Below are 18,853 nucleotides of genomic sequence, written 5' to 3'. Positions count from 1 at the left end.
GGCCTCTTCTTTTGTCATTCAGTGTTGAACGCATTCTAAACAATATGCATTTCCTCACCTTTTGGGGGCGAAGCCAGACTTTAAGGCACCTGCTCCCCTACTTGGTGTAAACTTTGCTTGTGCCAATCAGAAACGAACACAAACAGGTTTTGGGCCCCGTCCCCTATGATGCTTCTATGATGTCATAGTTGGTACTTTATAGGCCTGCCTGCCATGTGCAGGCAGGGAGAGGAGAAAGAAAAACGAATCCTGTGTACACCCGTAACCGAGCCTGATCACCTCGAAGCCTCTCTCTCAGCTCACATGTATCAAACAGAGTTTCTACGTTTGCCGGTCATTATGCGTTGGTTTGTATTTGTAAGTATCGGTTATTACTAAATGCTGCATCTTTGTTTATAAATATTGTTAGTAGATATTTTAGTCATTGTGTGTTTTAAGTTTCATTAACTCTATTAGCTAATCATATGCTGCTCCCTTACCTCTTGTAATTATCCCCAATAAAACTTTAAATTGATTAATTTTAGTTGTGTGTGTGTCTGCAGTTTGCATCGTGACCCATACTCTCCTTGCATCCCTTACTAATATAGTCTATTGCCACGTGCAGCCTGGTAAATAACAGGCCTGCATTTTCTTTTGCCCCTGCATGTACCTGGCAATTTACACAAAGAGCAGGAGTCAGTTCCGGGAAGGGAAACACCCCCTTGCTGCTGCAGGCGGGGCATAGTGTGAACTCAGGAAATTGAAACTTACCCTCTTACACTGCCCAGAGGGAGTCATGGCTGCAGAGAACCCCATGGAAAGTCTCCAGGAGGAAGCGACATGTCCCGTCTGTCTGGAGTATTTCACAGAACCTGTCACTCTGGAGTGCGGGCACAATTTCTGCCGAGCCTGCATCGCCCAGTGCTGGGAGGGATCCGATACAGACATCTCCTGCCCTCAGTGCAGAGAAACTGTGCAACGGAGAAACCTCAGGCCCAACAGGCAGCTGGCAAACATGGTAGAAATCGCCAAGCAACTGAGTTTACAGGCAGCAAAGGGAAGAGGAGGGGACGGGGTGTGTGGGGAACACCAGGAGGCTCTGAAACTGTTCTGTGAAGAGGATCAAACCCCCATCTGTCTGATTTGCAGAGAGTCCCGGGCTCACCGCGCTCACATGGTGGTTCCCATACAGGAAGCCACCCAGGAGTACAAGGTACAGAGTTGCTGTCCAGTCTTATGGGTAATCTCTTTCGCATCACAAGTTTCCTGAGACAAGTGTATCTGTGTCATTCAGCTGTGTGTAGCCTTCATTGCATGAAAGAGGCTGTACAATTTAATGATACTCCAGCCTGGCAAGAAAGGCAACAGAACGATTTAAAAGTTATCTGATGTGGGAAAGTTTTCGCTGAGCAGCTGAACCCTTTTCAAACCCAGCTTCCACCAGTAAACTAAGGGAACTCTCTGCAGACCGGAAGTTATTAAATGACCAGTGAGGTTTGATTCACAAGAGCTGCAGGCCGGTCTATGGGAGAGTGCTGCCTTCAGACCAGAGAAGTGGGAGTTACTAGCTGTGTCTGTTATTACTGATTGGATCACAGTGTTTATTATTGTTATTTGCATCCCAGCAGCCCCTACAGATGAGATCTGACCTCGATTGCAGGGGACCCTGCGCAAAACCCAGTGAGGGGCAATCCCTGCCCTGAGCCATTTACAGTCTAACTCAGGGGTGGGCAAACTACGGCTCCTGGGCCACATCTGGCGTACGGGACCATCCTGCCCAGACCCTGAGCTCCCAGCTGGGGAGGCTAGAACCTCCCCACTCCGTTGTCCCCGCTACCCCCAGGAGCCGCACCGCTGCGCAGGCAGTGCTCTGGGCGGTGAGGCTGCACGGTCCTGCAGGGCTGCGCAGCAGCATGTCTGGCTCCGAGCGGGCTGCAAGGCTGCCAGACGTGCTGCTCTGAGTGGCGTGGTAAGGGGGCCCGGAGGTTGGGTAAGGGGCAGCGTGTCCTGAGGGGCAGTCAGGGGACAGGGAACAGGGGGCAGTTGGATGGGGCGTGGGAGTCCTGAGGGGCCTGTCAGAGCAAGGGGTGTGGGTAGGGGGCGGGGCAGTCAGGAGACAGGGAGCAGGGGGGTTGGATGCGGGGTCCCCGGGAGGGTGGTTAGGGACGGGGGGTCCCGGGAGGAGGCACTCAGGGGACAAGGAGTGTGGGGGTGTTGGATGGGTCGGGGATTCTGAGGGGGGCAGTCAGGGTGCAAGAAGTGGGAGGGAGCAAATAGGGGCCGGGGCCAGGCTGTTTGGGGAGGCACAGCCTTCCCTACCCGGCCCTCCATACAGTTTTGCAATCCCTATGTGGCCCATGGGCCAAAAAGTTTGCCCACCCCTGGTCTAACTGGACAAGAGAGACAAAAGGTGGGAGGAGAAACTGAGGCACAAAGAGGGAAAGTGATTTGTCCAAGGTCACTCAGTAGGTCAGTGTCAGAGCTGGGTATAAACCCCCACTTATCCAAGGCCAAGCCCATTCCCCTAACCACTAGCCTATGCTGCCCCCCTCAGCAGCACTGAGCAGTGATGAAGTGCAAACAGTAGGAAGAAAAGACTCCCAGGCTCAGCACAGAGACAAGGTTTCCCGCTGGGATTCTGAACTCCTGTATTTCTCCATGAAGGGTTAAACTCAGATGCTGCCGGCCTGCACTAGAGGAGATCACGGGGCTAAAAACTGTGTGGACTCCCGGCACCTTGAGCCCGCACACAAAAGGGCTCCAGACAGCGCAGGTCCATGCAAAGTACCACTGGGATTTCACTGGATTGTAGCAAAACGAACCCCATGGTGGAGCTGACCGGTGCCAGTCTGACCTGTTCTAGTATGTACATGGACAAGGACGAGCCAAAATGCTTCTATTAGTCCCACCAGGCAGATTTTGTAATATCCCAGAATGCACTGCTTCCGGGATCTTTACCAGGGAATGGGACATTGGGGACCTGCCCAGGAGGCATTGCCACGGAAAGGGTTTAGGGCAGCACTGGGGCAAACCCCAACCTTTCTTTATACAAATCTGCCTGTCTAATTAGGGTGGCCACTGAGGCATCGCCAGAACACAGAACATCCCCATACCTGCCTGCATGGGCCCTCCCCTGCCTTCTTCAGCTTGCCTCCACCTGCATCATTCTGCATGGAAGTGCCACCCCCACCCCTACCCCTACCCCTACCCCTACCCCCGCCCTCACTGGTATCCTCAGTCTCCTCCTCTTTCTTTTTCACTGGACAAACCCACGTCCAGTGCTGGGTCCCTACCAGACAGGGATTGTGCTCCACAACACTGGGACTGTGCAGCTTCCAACCAGACGAATGGCCTCCCGACATCTCATGGGGTTTGCCCTGGTGCTTAGACCAACTCTTTCCAACCAGTGCAGTCCCCAGGGCTTCAGGGCTGAAATCCCAGCCCATATTGAAACCCTGCTGGCTTCTGGGATTTGTATCACTTTCTTTGTTAAACCTTCTTTAAAAAAAGGCCTGTTGATTCACCCCCATGTGACTCCAGTGCCCTCTTATGTGCTGCACCACTAATCAATTCACAAATAGCAATAAAGCTTGGTTAGAATTGAGATCTCTCTCTAATTACTGAAAAGACTGAATCGGATTTGGTAATAAGTTGGAATATGACACACTCCCAGTCTGCATTGATAAGGTTTCATCTCCTTGGTGACCCTGATGTCACAAAGTGATTAGGACCAACAGTCATCTTGGGTTTTGGATGGAAAAACTAAAAGCTCCACACCCCTCTCAACCATTCAAATAAAAGCTCCCAAATCCTTTCTGTTTCTTCAGGAAAGAATCCAGGCCCAATTGAAGACTCTGAGGGATGAGAGAGAAAAGCTGCTGGGATTGAAAGTGACTGGAGAGGGGAAAAGCCAGAAGTATCTGGTAGGTGCCTGTTGTTATGAACCAGCAGGGAGTGCAGGGGTGAAAATAACTTACAGGACTTAGGGGTACTGCCGGAGTCCTGAGGGGGGCGTGGTCTCATCCAGAAGAGGAGGGGCTCTCAAGATTTAAAGGCCCTGGGGAACCAGCTGTGGCTGGGAGACCCAAGGCCTTTAAATCAACCAGGGGCTCCCAGCTGCAGAGGTGGCTGGGAGCCCCCCGGGGTTCAGGGGCAAATTAAAGGGCCCGGGGCTCTGGCCACCAGGGTATACCCCGAGCTTTGCGGGGCTGGGGCAGGGATTTAAAGGGCCCAAAGCTCCTGCTGCTGAGGGAAGCCCGAAGCCCTTTAAATCCTGGCCCCAGCCCGGCCGCCAGAGCCATGGCTGGGATTCAAAGGGCTCTGGGCTGCCCACAGCCGTGAGGAGCTTTGAGCCCTTTAAATCCCCGCCCCAGCCCGGCCACCAGAGCAGCGGCGGGGAGCCATGAGCCCTTTAAATCTAAGCCATGGGCAGCCCAGAGCCCTTTCAATCCCCGCTGTGGAAGCCGGTGTGGTCCAGCACAGCGTACTGGCTCTTCCCGGTACGCCGTATCAGACCGTACCGGCTTACTTTCACCTCTGAGGGACTGGCAGTGAGAGGTCTATTTGGAGGCAGACTCCTGTGTGGTCTTGGTGAAAGTGGTCTTGTGTGTGTTTCACCATGATCACGGATTGCTGGGTAGGATTCATGTGTAGACAAGCCCTAAGCTTCCATTTCAGCTGATCAGTTAATGTCTAGCTCTTGTGGCTTGCCCAGAAATCCCCCCCAAGTGAACTGAATGTCCCCGTGAAGTGCTGTCCATGTGTCTGGTCATTTCGTGCATTAACATGTTTGTTTCTTTTTTCTCCCCTAGTGTCTCTATCAGTGTAGTGCTGAGTCCTGCCTCTTGCTGCTCTGGGTCTGAATTCCCAGAGACCATGAATGACATAATATGCTAACATGACAGACATGCAAAACTCCCTTTCAGAGAGATAGGAGCTGAAGGGGAAGCTGTGACAGAATCCTTTCCCTAGGGTAAAGTCAAATGTCAGAAATCAGGATTTTCAACTGAGTTCTCCCTGCTGCACACTCAGCGCTCCATGAAAGGACCCCAGGCTCCATCCATGCCCCTGACCAGCCCTTGCCCTATTTTCATACAGAGACAAACACAAACCGAGAGGCAGAAGGTTGTGTCTGAATTTCAGCAACTGCGGCAGTTCCTGAAGGAACAAGAGCGACTCCTGCTGGCCCAGCTGGAGAAGCTGGATGAGGAGATTGTGAGGATCCAGAATGAAAATGTCAGTAAACTCTCTGAGCAGATTTCCCATCTCAGTGAGCTGATCAGTGAGCTGGAGGAGAAGTGTCAAAAACCACCAAGTGAATTCCTGCAGGTGAGACAAGGAGAAACAGAGGTGCTGACTCCGTGGGTGCTTAAGGGCTAGAGGACGCACGGAAAAAATTAGTGGCTGCTTAGCACCCATCATCAGCCAGCTCCCCCGCTGACCCCAACGCCTCCTGCCTGCCAATCAACTCCTCCCCCTCCCTCCCAGCGCTTCCCACCAGCCTCAATCAGCTGTTCCATGGTGTGCAGGAGGCACTGGGAGGAAGAGGGAGGAGCAGGGATGGGGTGCGCACAAGGGAGGGGTCAGAAAGAGGTTGGGTAGGGGTGGAGCGGGGGTGGGAAGAGGAAGGGTGGGGGTGTGGCATTGGGGAAGGTGTGGAGTGGGGGCAGGGCCTGGGGTTCAGCACCCCCAGGGACAATTAGAAGCCAGCACCTGTGGTTAGAAACATCCCAGATCCCCACACAGGGAAGGGAGGGCTCCTGAATCATAAGCTCTGGAGCCAGCGGTCTGAGATCTCAGTGTAACTCGGCGTGTGCGTTGCTGACATGTGAGTGAGTATTATTCTTTGCAGAGTTACAGACACAGAGATCTTAGAGATGGAAAAGCCCCATTAGCTCAGGGAATCCATGGCTCTGGGGCCAGGGCAGGGCCTCTCTTCCCCATATTTGCAAAATCCCTTCCCTGGGATCCCCTGTGTGAATCAAATGGAACTGACAGTCTTTTCTCTCTCTCTCTCTCCCTTCCCTCTAGGATGTCAGAAGTACCTTGAGCAGGTATGTGGCTCCCTCTCACTCCCCCTCACACTTCACAATGCTGGGAAAGAGCTTGACGGTGATGTTAGCACTGCATCTCCCCAGGGCTGTACAGCAAAATGTGTGGGGAAGGTCACATTCTGGATACAAATCTCTCTGATCAACTTCATCCTGAGGTTCTCACCCTTGCACAGAAAACTCTGGAATTCTCCATGCAGTGGGAAGGACTGACCTCAAGTATTTCCCAGAGATGTCACCTCCCTGGGGGACTGGCCTTCTCAGGATAGTGGAGATGGAATATGGGCCTGTCACTGCTGGGACCCAGGTTACCATTCAGCCCAGGCCAGCAGTGGTCAAGAGTCTTTCCAACCTGAGGACTGTTTGGAGACCTGTGTGGAATGAGCAGTGACTCACCAGTAAGCACTTATAATGAGTCACTAAATGAACTATAATCATGTGAAATTGTTTCTCTCCAGGTGTGAGACGGGGAAGTTCCAGCAGCCAGAGGAGATTTCTCCTGAACTGGAAGAGCGAGTCAGTGGTTTCTCCCAGAAAACCATTGTGCTACGGGAGGCTCTGAGGAAGTTCAAAGGTACCTAGAAGGGATCTAGGAGGGGAAACTGGGATAAGTGTCTGAGACTGAGAATGGCGCTGGTCAATTGGTTCATACTTAGATTATGCTTCTATTTAATTGTTGAGAATGCCACACACTTAGGGTCCAAGACACTCAGACTGCTTAATTCAACCCCTTATTTGTTCCAAAAGCATGGCTTGTTATTACAATTACTATGAAAATAAGAAGTGACAGAAATACTGCCCACTTACCTTCTCCTGGTGCATAGGCAGGTCATGATGCATTTCTCCTATGATGCTCCTTACAATGTCTGACGTATTATACACATCCAGATTATATATTTATTAGTTCTTTTCCAATCACCTTTGTGTGTTATGCATTGTATCTTCTAACTGGAAGGACTTTTGCTGTCCAAGCTATTTTCAAGTTATTCTCGTTTCTGATTCATTCATTACCAGTCATTACACTCTGATGTGCATGGATCACTTTGACCCTTTTCTCCACGTGGGATTTTTTGGACTTTGCTAACTGCTCCTTGGCAGTACATTTTGGGTGTCTGGTGTCTTTAAGCACATTGTGTGGTCGAAACATCTCTTTGTCCCATATAGCAACTTATGAACACATCACTTAATAACAAGGCCACTTAAAGCAACATTTCCGTTATGTCAAATATGATGATTTCTGAAAATCTTATTTCATCATATAAAATAAAAGGTTCTACCAATCCCAAAGGATCGAACACGTTACATCCCAGGTTAACGAATGTTTCAGATTTTACCCAAATACACGCTACAGCCATTTCTTATCAACTAAACTAAACTTTATTAAAAAACAAAAAAAGAAAGTATGGTTAAAAGATCAATATACATACAGACATGAGTTTGATTCATCGAGGTTCAGATTCGTAGCGGAGATGGTGAGCTTTCTAGTTATAAAGAATTCTTTCAGAAATAGTTGATAGTCCAATGTCCAATATCACCTTCAGGGTGTACCAGCATAACTGCGACCTCAGTCTTGCAACTCAAACTTCCCCTGATGAAGCCTAAGCAGATCTGGGATGACAGAATCAGGACCCAAGGATCTTTTCTACAATTTCATGTCTTTTGACAAGTTGGGAGTTCAAAAGGATGTTGGGTCCATTGCTGGGAGATGCCTGAATGAGAGAGGAAAGAGGTTTCAGACCTTTTCACATTAAATACCTTGAGTGTGTCTCTGTCTGTTTCTGTGTCATGATGAAAACACAGTTCTAGGAGATCAGAGTGGGGATGCTGTTATAAATATGAAGCCTGAAATCTGACCTCTCTTATCCTTTCCCCCTCCAGACACTCTGCCGTCTGCACTGGAGAGAAAAAGAGGGGAACCACTCGGAGCGCACAGACAGGGTGAGATTGCAGCAGCTTCCTGGCACTGGCCTCTATCATTGGCCCCACCCCTGCTCCTCTTCCCCCGAGGCTCTGGCCCCTGGCCAGGCCAGAAACCAGAGCCGAGCTCCCACGCAGGGAGCCCGAATGGCACTGGGGAGCCTTGCACCCTCCACCTGCCCTGGGTGGAGCACCCCGGGGAGCAGGAACATGGGACAGGGGCTGCTCTCAGGCCCCCCAGAGACCCACCCAGGAAAGTGAAGGGTCAAGGGTTCTCCCCAGCTGGCAACGCTCCCAGCCTGGCCAGGGGTCAGGGGCTTGGTGGGAAGAGGAGTAATGGAGGAGGGCCTCAGAGTGAGTAGGGCCACCGGTGGTGGGACCTCGTGCCCCACCCCCAACTTCTACCAAGGGTCCGGAACTGCTGGGGAGATCCAAAGCTGACATCACACAAACACTCCTGACACCAACCTTAGTGCTGAGTTCATGCCCATGCTGATGAACAGAAACACTCACTGAGCAACACCTGAACAGAGCTCTCTGCCCTGAGGGCTGACACATCCCTCTGCTTTACCCCGGTGCAGGGAGTCTCCCCATCGCTCTTCTCCAACATCCTGCCTTTCCTGTGCGCAGGGCTGGGCTCTCCCATTGGAGCTGCTCACTGCTTCCTGGATTGGCGAGATGCTCTCCCTGTGATGCTGCCAGCTCCTCCCTTTTCTCTGGGCTGGGGATGGGGCTCCCCCACCCAATGCCACCTCCTACTCTCTGGTTTCAAGCAGCTCTTCCCCAGTGCTGCACCTTCCTCTCTGTTCCCTGGCCTGGGAGTGGAGGCTGCCTTAGGGGAGGGAGTTTCCCTCTGAGTTTAAAGCTGGTACTGGCCTCCTCTGTTCCCTCCTCAATGAAAGCTTCTGACGCCTTCCTGGCTGTGTCTGTGCCCCTGGGAATGGAGCAGCCCCAGCAGAGGGAGCAGGGAGCAGAAGCTTCTGGATCAAATGAGAAACACATTAGGCCCTGGTCTATGCTAAGGGGTCAGGAGAGGTGGGGGGGTCGAGCTAAGATACTGCCCCTCCCCCATCGACTCCGCTTCCGCCTCTCGCGGCGGGGGAGAACCGGAGTTGAGGGGGAGAGAGCTCGGGGATTGATTCATCGTGTCCAGACTAGATTCTATAAATTGATCCCTGATAGATCGATCACTACCCTGAGGAGCTGCAGTGACATCCCTGCTCAGTCTCAGGTGCCCAGGACAGAGGCAGTTCCCTGGGATCCGGGACTGTCCCAGCCAGGACGGGGCTGCTGGGGAGTGTGAGAAATGGTCCCAGCTTCCCCCAGAGCCGAGCTCTGCCCCTAACGCTCTGATTCTCTCTCCCCAGTGGATGTGACTCTGGATCCAGACACGGCTCATCCCATCCTCGTCCTGTCTGAGGATCGGAAAAGTGTGAGACGGGGAAACGCATGGCAGCGACTGCCCAACAACCCTGAGAGATTTGACACTGCGCCCTGTGTGCTGGGCTGTGAGGGATTCACCTCGGGGAGACATTGCTGGGAGGTGGAGGTGGGGGATGGGAGATGCTGGGCTGTGGGGGTGGCCAGAGCGTCTGTGGGGAAGAAGGGACAGATCAGCCGTAGCCCTGAGGGGGGGATCTGGAGTGTGGAGCGGCACTGGCAGGGTCACTTCCAGGCTCTCACCTCCCCAGTGACCCCCCTACCCCTGAGCCTGGTCCTCAGCAGGATCCGGGTTTGTCTGGACTGTGACCGGGGGCAGGTGACATTTATCGATGCTGGTGACGAGGCCCCGATCTTCATTTTCCCGCTGGGCTCCCTCCCCGGGGAGAGAATCCGACCCTGGCTCTGCGTGGGGGTGGGATCCCGGATCACACTGTGTCCCTGAGACATGAGGGGGAACAGCCCGCTGGGAATGGAAAAATGGTTTTCTCTAGCCAAGTAATCCTAGCCCCTATTGCCTGGAGGACTCCTGTCTACCCAACCTCTGGTCTCTTAGCTCTATGACCCCTGGAAGCTCCTCCCCCCTCCCTCCCTGCAGCACCAGGTATGGGAGGAGAAAAGAGGCCATAGGAGCAGATGTGGGGGCTGCGGGGTCACAACTAGTGGAGGGGCTGGAGGTAGAAGTGATGTGGGGTTGTGGGGCAGTATTAATGTGGAGCTGGAGACACCCATATGTGGAGTGGCAGGGACACAGAATTAGTTAATTGGGATTTGGCATTTTGGGAAGAAGCTGAAAGCTCCGCACTAGCCAGGAGCCTGGGAGAAGGAGACCCAGGAGAGGTAGTAGTTAGAGCAACAAAGAATTCTTCCCTTGACTTATCTGCATCTACAGCAGGGGTTAGATTGACCTAACTACATCACACAGGGTGTGAAAGTTTTCACAGCTCTAAGTGATGTAGCTAGGCTGACCTAAGTTTTAGGTGTAGACCAGGTCTCAGGAAGAATACTCAGGAAGAATACTGCTACTACAGCAGAGCTACAGCTGTGTCACTGAAGTGCCATTGTGTAGATGCATCCGGAAGTGTTTTTTCCATCGCTCTAGTTTATCCCCCTTTCTGAGAGGCTGTAGCCAGGTCACCGGCAGAATTCCATTGGCTGCACCGGGGGTTAGGTCGATCTAGCTGTGGCACTCAGAGCACAAAATGTTTCCCAGCCCTGAATAACATCCCCAGGTTGATCTAAGTGTTAAGTGTAGAGCAGGCCTAAGAGGGATTTCCCTGAAGCTAGCTGAAAACACAGGGGCTGAGGGATTGGCTGGCAGCTTGGTGTGCATGAGGCAGAAAGCCAAGAGAACCAGTCTTGAATGTGATCCCAGCAGGAAACTCAGTGACAGAGCTTGCTTCAGGCACAGGGTTCCCCAGTGTCACGGAGACCCTGGGCGATGCTCTGGAACTGCTCCACACAAAGCCAGTCAGGACTTTGGGGAGCCTCCTCTCCCTTGGAGCAGACTGTTTTCAGGCAAGAAGCTCACACGTCTTCACCTCCTGGGTCTCTCCTTGGAGCATTCAGCATCCTCTGCCCCTCTGTGCGCTTCCCACAGCGAGCCAGCAGGGTCCTAGGGAAACCACTGAGTCCTGCACCCCCACTTCGCAGTCAGATGTGACTCTCAGCCAGCCAGTAAAACAGAGGTTTATTAGATGGCAGGAACACGGTCGAAAACAGAGTTTGTAGGTACAGCGGCCGGGTCCATTCTGGGGGGCAGTGAGCCAGACCCCCACGTCTGCACTTCACTCCTCATCCCCAGCCAGCTCCAGACTGCCAAACCCCTCCAGCCCCTCCTTCTCTACTCAGTTCCTTTCCCGGGCCAGGAGGTCACATGATCTCTTTGTCTCCAACACCTTCAGTTGGCACCTTTTCAGAGGCCTAGGCCTAGGCCATCAGTTGCTAGGAGACAGAGTGCCAGGCATTTAGGTGCACTGGCCCTTTCCTCTGTAGCAATCACACACCCTTATTCCACCACCTAGATACTTAAGAACTGCATAGGGGACACTGAGGCATCAACACAGTATTCAGAGAAAACATTAAGAACATTCCCAGTTCACCACATCTCTCACCCCTTCAAGACCGAACTGAGCAAGGTCACTTCAGCCAATGACCTGGGGAAGTTCGAACCCACCAACGTTCCCATGGATGCCCCAGCATCTCTCCCATTCCTTGGTGTGAGTTACACCAGGCCCTTCCAGTCTCACGCCCTCTCTTAGGTCGAGTGTGCTTGATGGCACTCGCAGGCCGCATGTAGGAAGGTTTATGCGACCCGTACCGTTTTGCCACCCCGATACCCCTTGGGTTCAAACTGGGATGGGGGTCTTCTCCCAGCACCCTGGTCTGCGATTCAGGCTCCCTTGGTTAAGAGCCCCCATCTCGGCCTTGGCCAGCTCTGGGCTTGGGCAGCCACTCCCCACCTTGTGACCCAGATACAACACCTCTGCCGTCCCCACCTGACACTTTCCAGCTTTCATCGTCAGTCCCACCTCCTTCAGGCCGCCCAGCACCCTCTTCACCTGGGTCACCTGTTCCTCCCAGGTCTGGCTAAAGATGCACATGTTATCAGTGTACGCCAGGGCCATGTTCTCCATCCCCCTTAGCTTGTCTAGAATCTCCCCAGGTCTAGGCATGGGGTAGGCATTGGACACTGTGATGGCTTTAAGCTTCCGATGGTCCCCACTAAACCAGATCATCGTGTCTCCCTTGGGGACCAGCCCCACAGGTGAGGCCCATGGGCTGTTGAACGGCTGGATCACATCTAAGGCCAGCATGTCATTGACCTCTCTCTCCAGGTTCTGGGCTGCTTTCCCAGTGACTCTGAACGGGGAACACCTGATGGGAGATTGGCTCCCACCTCAGGGAAGAGATCCACCAGAGGGTCTTCCCCCTTCTCCTCCCAATCCTCCCCTTTCAGGTCCAGGAGTCCCCTTGCTTTCCTCCCATACAGCAGCTCGACAGGGAAGAATCTTGTGGATTCCTGGGGCACCACCAGCTGCCTCCCGATTCCCCACAGTTCTACTTCCCCTTTGGGAGCCCATTCCTGGTACAGGAATCCCTTCTCCCGCAGGACTCTGTCCCTGCAGCCTTCCCCAAAGGGGTTTGCAGCGCTGTGGCCAGCAAGTTCCCTCAGCTTCTCCAAGGAGGGATCCTTCCGCAGCTCGGTCTGGAGTTCAGCTGCTGGGGGACGGAGTGGGACCTGCTCCCTCTCGCTGGCTGGGCCTGGGGTCACAGCCCCCCTGAGCCCTGTCCCTGGTAGCTCCCTCCCTGCTGTGTAATCACTTCGCAGCAGCACATCTGGACCAGGCAAACCTGGTTGGCAACCGACCTGCCCTGTCTGGGTGTCCCCCCACTCAGCTGGGGTCTCAACTCCCACCGTGCTCAGCACTGCCCTTGCTGTCCCAGTGGGGGCAGGCAGCAAGCTCCTTGCTTTGGTCACAGCATCAGAGCCAGCATGAGCCCACTCTCCGGTGTGCAGGGGGGCGGGGAGAATCTCTCCCTCCCACTCAGCCCCAGGGGGCTGGTTACAGGCAGGCAGGTATCCTGAGCCCTGCAGCCCCTCCCCCGCTGCCAGCCAGGTCATTTGCATTTTCACTGACCATTTCCATCTTAGCCAATTGGTTCCCTGGATTTGAATTCAAATCCTTGGCCGTTACAGGACAGGGCCTGATCCTGTCCCAAAGAGACACAGTCACCCCCCCTACAGGATCTCACAGCCGAAATCCTGGAGAACCCCAACTACCAGCCATCCTGACCCCTCCTTTGTCTGCAGAGGGATCCAGACCATAGGCAGGGCGAGGGGCTTCACCCCGGGGACCTTCACTCAGGCCCCACAGCCCCTCAGCATCTGCGGCTGCACCACCACAGTTCTCTCTCTCCCAGGGTCTCACCACCCAGGCGTGTCTCCCTACTGACCCCTGGGAAGCTCCCTATGCCTCTCCACTCCACCATCGCCAGTCCATGCTGCTGCTGCTTCTCCTGCAGCTTTTCCTCGGGCCCTTGCTCTCTCTTACGGTCCTCTCGGGCTCTGCTCCAATTCCATCTGTCTCCGATCCCCTGATGGGGAACCCGATCGTGAAGACCCTCATCTGGTTGGAGAACAGACTCTCGGGGATGCCTGGCTGCTGCTCCAGCTGCTCCCAGATCCTCTTGTAGCCCAATCTGGGTCAGGAATCTGCTCCTCAGAGCGGTCTTCCGCCTCCAACTGCACGATTAACTGTGCCTTGGTGAACTTCCCACTTTGTCCTTCTTAAGGCGATGGTGATAGGCCATCATTTCACTGTTCCCAAGTGGCTCTGGACTCACAGGCCTGTGTGCTCTTGGCTCCCCCATGGTTTCCAGGAAGAACCCCTGGTGTGCCAGCCCTTCTCGTGGTCACCACCTCTTTGCCAGGGTTGAGCTGCAGACTCCTCTGCCCCGGGACTGCTCCTGCAATCCCCAGGGGAACCCTGCTACTGCAAAAACCCTTCTCTCTCCCAGGGTCGAGCAGAAAGCTCCTCCACCCCGAGACTGCTCGCTGCAGTCCTCAGGGGGACCCTGTTACTCCAACAGTCCTTCTCACTAGTCACACACTCCCAGAGGTTAATGGCCCCCTGAAACCGTCCCTCTCTGAGCCTTCAGCCTGCCTGGTCCTCATCATCCCTCCTTTGTTTTACTGCTCCCCAGTCACTTACTGCAAGAAGCGCCATTCACGGGGTGCAGTACATCCCACCTTTGCCACCAGATGCTCTGGAACTGCTCCCCACAAAGCCAGTCAGGACTTTGGGGAGCCTTCTCTCCTTTGGAGCAGACTGTTTTCAGGGCAAGAGGCTCACACGTCTTCACCTCCTGGGTCTCTCCTTGGAGCATTCAGCATCCTCTGCCCCTCCGTGCGCTTCCCACAGCGAGCCCGCCCCAGCGGGGTCCTAGGGAAGCCACAGGGTCCTGCACCCCCACTTCACAGTCAGACGTGACTCTCAGCCAGCCAGTAAAACAGAGGTTTATTCGGTGACAGGAACACGGTCTAACACAGCGAACGGGACCCCTCGGCTGGGACCATTCTGGGGGGCAGTGAGCCAGACCGTCCATGTCTGCACTTAACTCCTCATCCCCAGCCGGCTCCAGACTGCCAAACCCCTCCAGCCCCTCCTCTCTGCTCAGTGTCTTTCCCGGGCCAGGATGTCACATGATCTCTTTGTCTCCAACACCTTCAGTTGGCACCTTTGCAGAGGAGGGGCTCAGGCCATCAGTTGCTAGGAGACAGAGTGCCAGGCATTTAGGTGCACTGGCCCTTTGCTCTGTAGCAATCACATATCCGTATTCCACCACCTAGATACTTAAGAACTGCATAGGGGACACTGAGGCACCAACACAGTATTCAGAGAAAACATTAAGAACATTCTCAGTTTGCTACACTCGGAAAGGCAGACGTGGAGTTCTGAGTAAAGAAACTACTGGCTTCTGTTTGTTTGTACTGTGTTCAGGGCATAGGAATGTGTGGATATTGTTTGTAACTAATACAGATTGCACCAAAGAAATACCTGACTCCTATAATCAATTTCTCCTGCCAATGGAAGAACCTAGCAAGGCCCCAAACACTGGCTAACTGCTGAGGTCAAAGGAGCAATGGGACAACCATAGTCAGAATCTAGACCAGTGGAGGCAAATGGTGGGAAACATTTGCAGGGAGCTCCAGCAGCAAAGAGCCTGTGCAGAGGAGCAATTGCTGCTAACTGTGGACTTGAGCACGTCCAGCTTTGTGTGCTGAGCAGTCCCCATTGTCCCTTCTCTCCGGCCTGACACTCCTCTGCCCAGAGTCAGACAAAGCCCAAACGTGGATCCCTGGCTTGTATTTCCCCCCAGCAGATCCAGTCAACACAGTGATAATGAACTCGGTATTGGCCCAAGGAGACAAAATGACAGGAAGAGACTGGGGCAGCTGGATCAGGGTGGAGGATTGGGTTGGGGAATGGGTTGGATTGTTACTTTCCCTTTTGTGTTTGGAGCTTTACAAAATTAAAACCTAAACTCTTCTTTCTAGCTCTTAGCTTGTGTTTTGAATGGGCTCGGCTGTGACCTTTAGATTGCGATGACATAAATCTTAGATGATTTATCATAAAATCACCCTTCAGCACCTTTGCTCCAGATTAATGAGTTGTTGCCATTTTCATGCCTTGTCACTAACACGCACCAGCTGCCTCTGACCTTAACCCAGGGAGCCCCTGTAGCCCGGCTGGTCCCAGGCGAGTGGTTAGATGTTCAGCAAGACACAGCCAGGCCAAGGCTCCTCCGCGCACACATTGTCACTGAATTAACTCAAGGGGGTTTAGTTCCCACTTATCGTTTCAGTGCAAGTCTGTGTGTGACTGTGGATGCCCTCACTGTGTATTAATATAACCCTTCTGCTGGGGGGAGCTGGCAGCAACCAGGCCTGGGTTCAATATCTAGGGCAGTGGTTCCCAAACTTTAACAACCCGTGAACCCCTTTCACTAAAATGTCAAGTCCCTGTGAACCTCCTCCTAAAAATTAATAATTTCAGGCATATTCTCCTTGACCTGAGTATAAATTATAAAAGCAGTGATCTTGGAAACATAAAATTTGTTTTTATGACATGCTTATTACACACTATTTATTATTAATTATCATTTATCGGGACAGTATTTTTATTACATTATGAAAACAGCAGCACACTTCCAAGCTCTCACTTTCGTAGCTTGCGTCACTTTGAATAAGACTCTTATAAAACAAGGCTCCTAGGTTTCATCAAGGAGCATCAGATGCGAAACAGCAGGAAGGTATTTAAGAAGCCAACTCACAGAGTTCCTCCTACACAAGCATTCAGGTCTTGAGCAGTCCAGGCAAACAATGCACATTACAACAAAACTTAAACTTGTTCTTCATAATAAGTTTAAAAACAATCCTAGCTGCCTATTTAATTTTAAAAACAGCAAAAAATATCCACCTCCCTTTCCATTTCTTCTAAGGAGTCTTGAAGTTTAAATCTCCTCAGTGTGACAGGGATGCTGGCTTTGATCTGCTTAGCTCTTGGAAGTCCAGGAGATCTGAGCTTCTGACGCGGGCTGCTCAGGGTCCCTAGGGAAGCTCCGTCTGCCATTAGGGAATTTTTCCACGAGAACCCCCTGTAACATTTCACAAACCCCCAGGGGTTCATGAAGCCCAGTTTGGGAACCACTGATCTAAGGGTTCCTTTTCAAGAGTACAACAGAACCGGCTCCAGCCCCACCCAGTAACCTGAGAAAATTACACACCACCCCTGGGCGCCTCTAGAGGCAATACTTCCCCTCTCGCAACCACGGAGTCTGAGTGTAGAAAAGAAACTTTGAATGAAAGGAGGGAAATCACACGGCATTCATTTGGGGAAACGCTGCAAGCTGGATTAATAAACATAAAACCATGAGCAAAACAACCACCCTGGAATACATTGGGCAGTGACCTTTTGTCTCAGGTTCTTAATTCAAGCAACCAAAAGTTCCTTTAACGTGCCCACCCCTTCTCCCTCTGCAGCACTCACAGTGAAGACCCAGAATGTAGAGGTGCATCTGCAGAGTTCACCTCTCACCCTGGTGGGGGCCAGGGGGTGCATCTTGCTTGCTCCACTGTCCAGGCATTTGCTCTGGCACCGGCTGCCTTGCCAGCCACTCACAGCTCTACTTACCACTGCACCAGCTGCTCAGCCAGCTATTGGCTCGCCACCCCACACTCTCTGGGACATCTTCACGTCACACCACTGAGCACAGCTCTCAATGATTTCAGCTGCTAGTGGGGGAGCCTCACTGGTAGCACACACAGAGCAGTCTCCTGTATCAGAGAAACTCTCCCAAGGAAGATCTAATGATTAGACCTGACAATCAGTGATTGCAGATCTGTTGGTATGTAACAAAACTCCCCATTAAATCTTAACCAGCTCTGTGATTATATAGTAAGAATTGGATAGCATCCAAGACGTACACCATCTAGTCCAGATAACTCACCCCCAGTGGTAAGCTGCAGCCGGTTCGCACCGGTTTGCGCAAACCGGTTGTTAAATTTAGAAGCCATTTTAGAACCAGTTGTTCCCAGTGGGACAAACAGGTTCTAAAAGGGCATTTAAATTTAACAAGCACTCCCTGCTGCCCGGCCCCAGCTCACCTCAGCTCTGCCTCCACCTCCTGCCATGAACGCTCCTCCTTGCTTCTCCTCCTCTCTGCTTCCCGCGAATCAGCTGTTCGCGTGGAAAGCCTGGGAGGGCTGAGAAGCAAGCAGGCTTCCCCGGCCCAGGAAGAGACGCTGAGGTAGGAAACTAGGGCGGGCCGTGTGCCCCCGCCGGTCTCCAGCCACAGCCCGTCCCCGTCCCCGCCTCCCCGGCCGCGACCCTCCCAAGCTCCGCGTCTCCGGCCGCCCAGCCACCCGGCCCCGGCTCTGCATCCCGGCCCCGACCACCCCGGCTGCAGGCCCCCCCTCCCATCCTCGGGTCCCCACCTGGCCCCGACCCTCCCCGGCCCCGCGTCCCCGACCCTCCCCGGCCACCCAGTCCCGGCCGCGGCACTCCCTGGCCACCCAGCCGCGGCACCCCCCCCGACTCCGCGTTCCCCCCCCCCTCGGCCCCGCGTTCCCGGCCGCGACCCTCCCTGGCCACCTGGCCCCGGCACACCCCCCCCCCCCCGGCTCCGCGTTCCCAGCCCTCCCCGGCCACCCAGCTCCCCCCTCAGCCCTGCGTCCGCCCCACCCCCGCGTTCCCGGCCATGACCCTGCCCGGCCCCGCGTCCCTGGCCGCCCGGCTTCGGCCGCATCCCCCCTGCCGTGCCCCCACCTACCCGGATGCTCGGCTCTGGACACGGCCCCCCCAGCTCTGGCCCTGCCTGGCCCCGTGGCTCCAGCCACCCCTGCTGTTTTGCCACGGGGTCGGGCTCCGGCAGCGCGGGTCTGGCCGTGGTGGCGGTCCCGGCTGCCCGGCTCTAGCTCTGGTCGCGGCCCTCCCTGGCTCCACCCGGCCAGCCGCCTGGCTCCGGCCGCCGGGCTCCCGCCACATCCTCCGGCTCTGGCCGCGCAACTCCTGTCCTGGCCCCGTGTCCCCGGGCTCCCGGCTCCAGCAGCGGCCGGACTGTAGCGCCACCAGCCACGTCCAGGCAGCGCAGTAAGGGGGCAGGGAGGGGGTGTTGGAGAGAGGGTAGGGGAGTTTGGGGGTGGGGGGTCAGAGGGCAGGGAACAGGGGGATTGAATAGGGGCAAGGGTCCTGGTGGGCAGTCAGAAAGGATCAGGGGTTGGATGGGGCGGTGGGAGGCAGTCAGGGGCAAGGGTTCCAGGGGCAGTCAGAGGACAGAGAGAAGGGTGGTTGGATGGGGCAGGGTTCCTGGGGGGCCATCAGGAATGAGAGGAGGGGTTGGATGGGGCAGCGGAGGGTACTCAGGGTACAGGGAAGGGGGGTGGATGGGGCAGGAGTCCCTGG

General features: G+C 54.2%; 2 protein-coding genes across 2 annotated transcripts; both read left to right on the top strand.

The window, feature by feature from the left end:
* Positions 1–775: 775 nt before the first annotated feature.
* On the top strand, positions 776–6,024 carry LOC123345543 (zinc finger protein RFP-like; the record flags this gene model as incomplete). The annotated part of the gene is made up of 4 exons (XM_044982520.1): positions 776–1,192; positions 3,807–3,902; positions 5,077–5,307; positions 6,010–6,024. Coding segments are annotated over exons 1-4 (759 nt in total), but the record flags the coding sequence as incomplete, so codon positions are not given.
* Positions 6,025–6,069: 45 nt separating this feature from the next.
* LOC123346678 (butyrophilin subfamily 1 member A1-like) lies at positions 6,070–10,189 on the top strand. Its single transcript, XM_044984152.1, has 4 exons — positions 6,070–6,095; positions 6,542–6,603; positions 7,908–7,967; positions 9,314–10,189. Exons 1-4 carry the CDS (start codon positions 6,070–6,072, stop codon positions 9,829–9,831), a joined length of 666 nt encoding a protein of 221 aa, XP_044840087.1. The 3' UTR covers positions 9,832–10,189.
* The last annotated feature ends 8,664 nt before the right edge of the window (positions 10,190–18,853 follow it).

The sequence above is a fragment of the Mauremys mutica genome, chromosome 12, assembly GCF_020497125.1.
Source record: "Mauremys mutica isolate MM-2020 ecotype Southern chromosome 12, ASM2049712v1, whole genome shotgun sequence".
NCBI classification, from domain to species: domain Eukaryota; kingdom Metazoa; phylum Chordata; order Testudines; family Geoemydidae; genus Mauremys; species Mauremys mutica.
This window is presented reverse-complemented; position numbering and strand designations above follow the sequence as displayed.

Excerpts from the sequence above, each read along its gene's own strand:
- LOC123346678 (XM_044984152.1), top strand. The coding sequence starts at position 6,070 with ATGCTGGGAAAGAGCTTGACGGTGAT. Across the intron at positions 6,096-6,541 it reads GGAAAGAGCTTGACGGTGAT|GCGAGTCAGTGGTTTCTCCC; the intron begins GTTAGCACTGCA and ends TGAACTGGAAGA. Across the intron at positions 6,604-7,907 it reads GGCTCTGAGGAAGTTCAAAG|ACACTCTGCCGTCTGCACTG; the intron begins GTACCTAGAAGG and ends TTCCCCCTCCAG.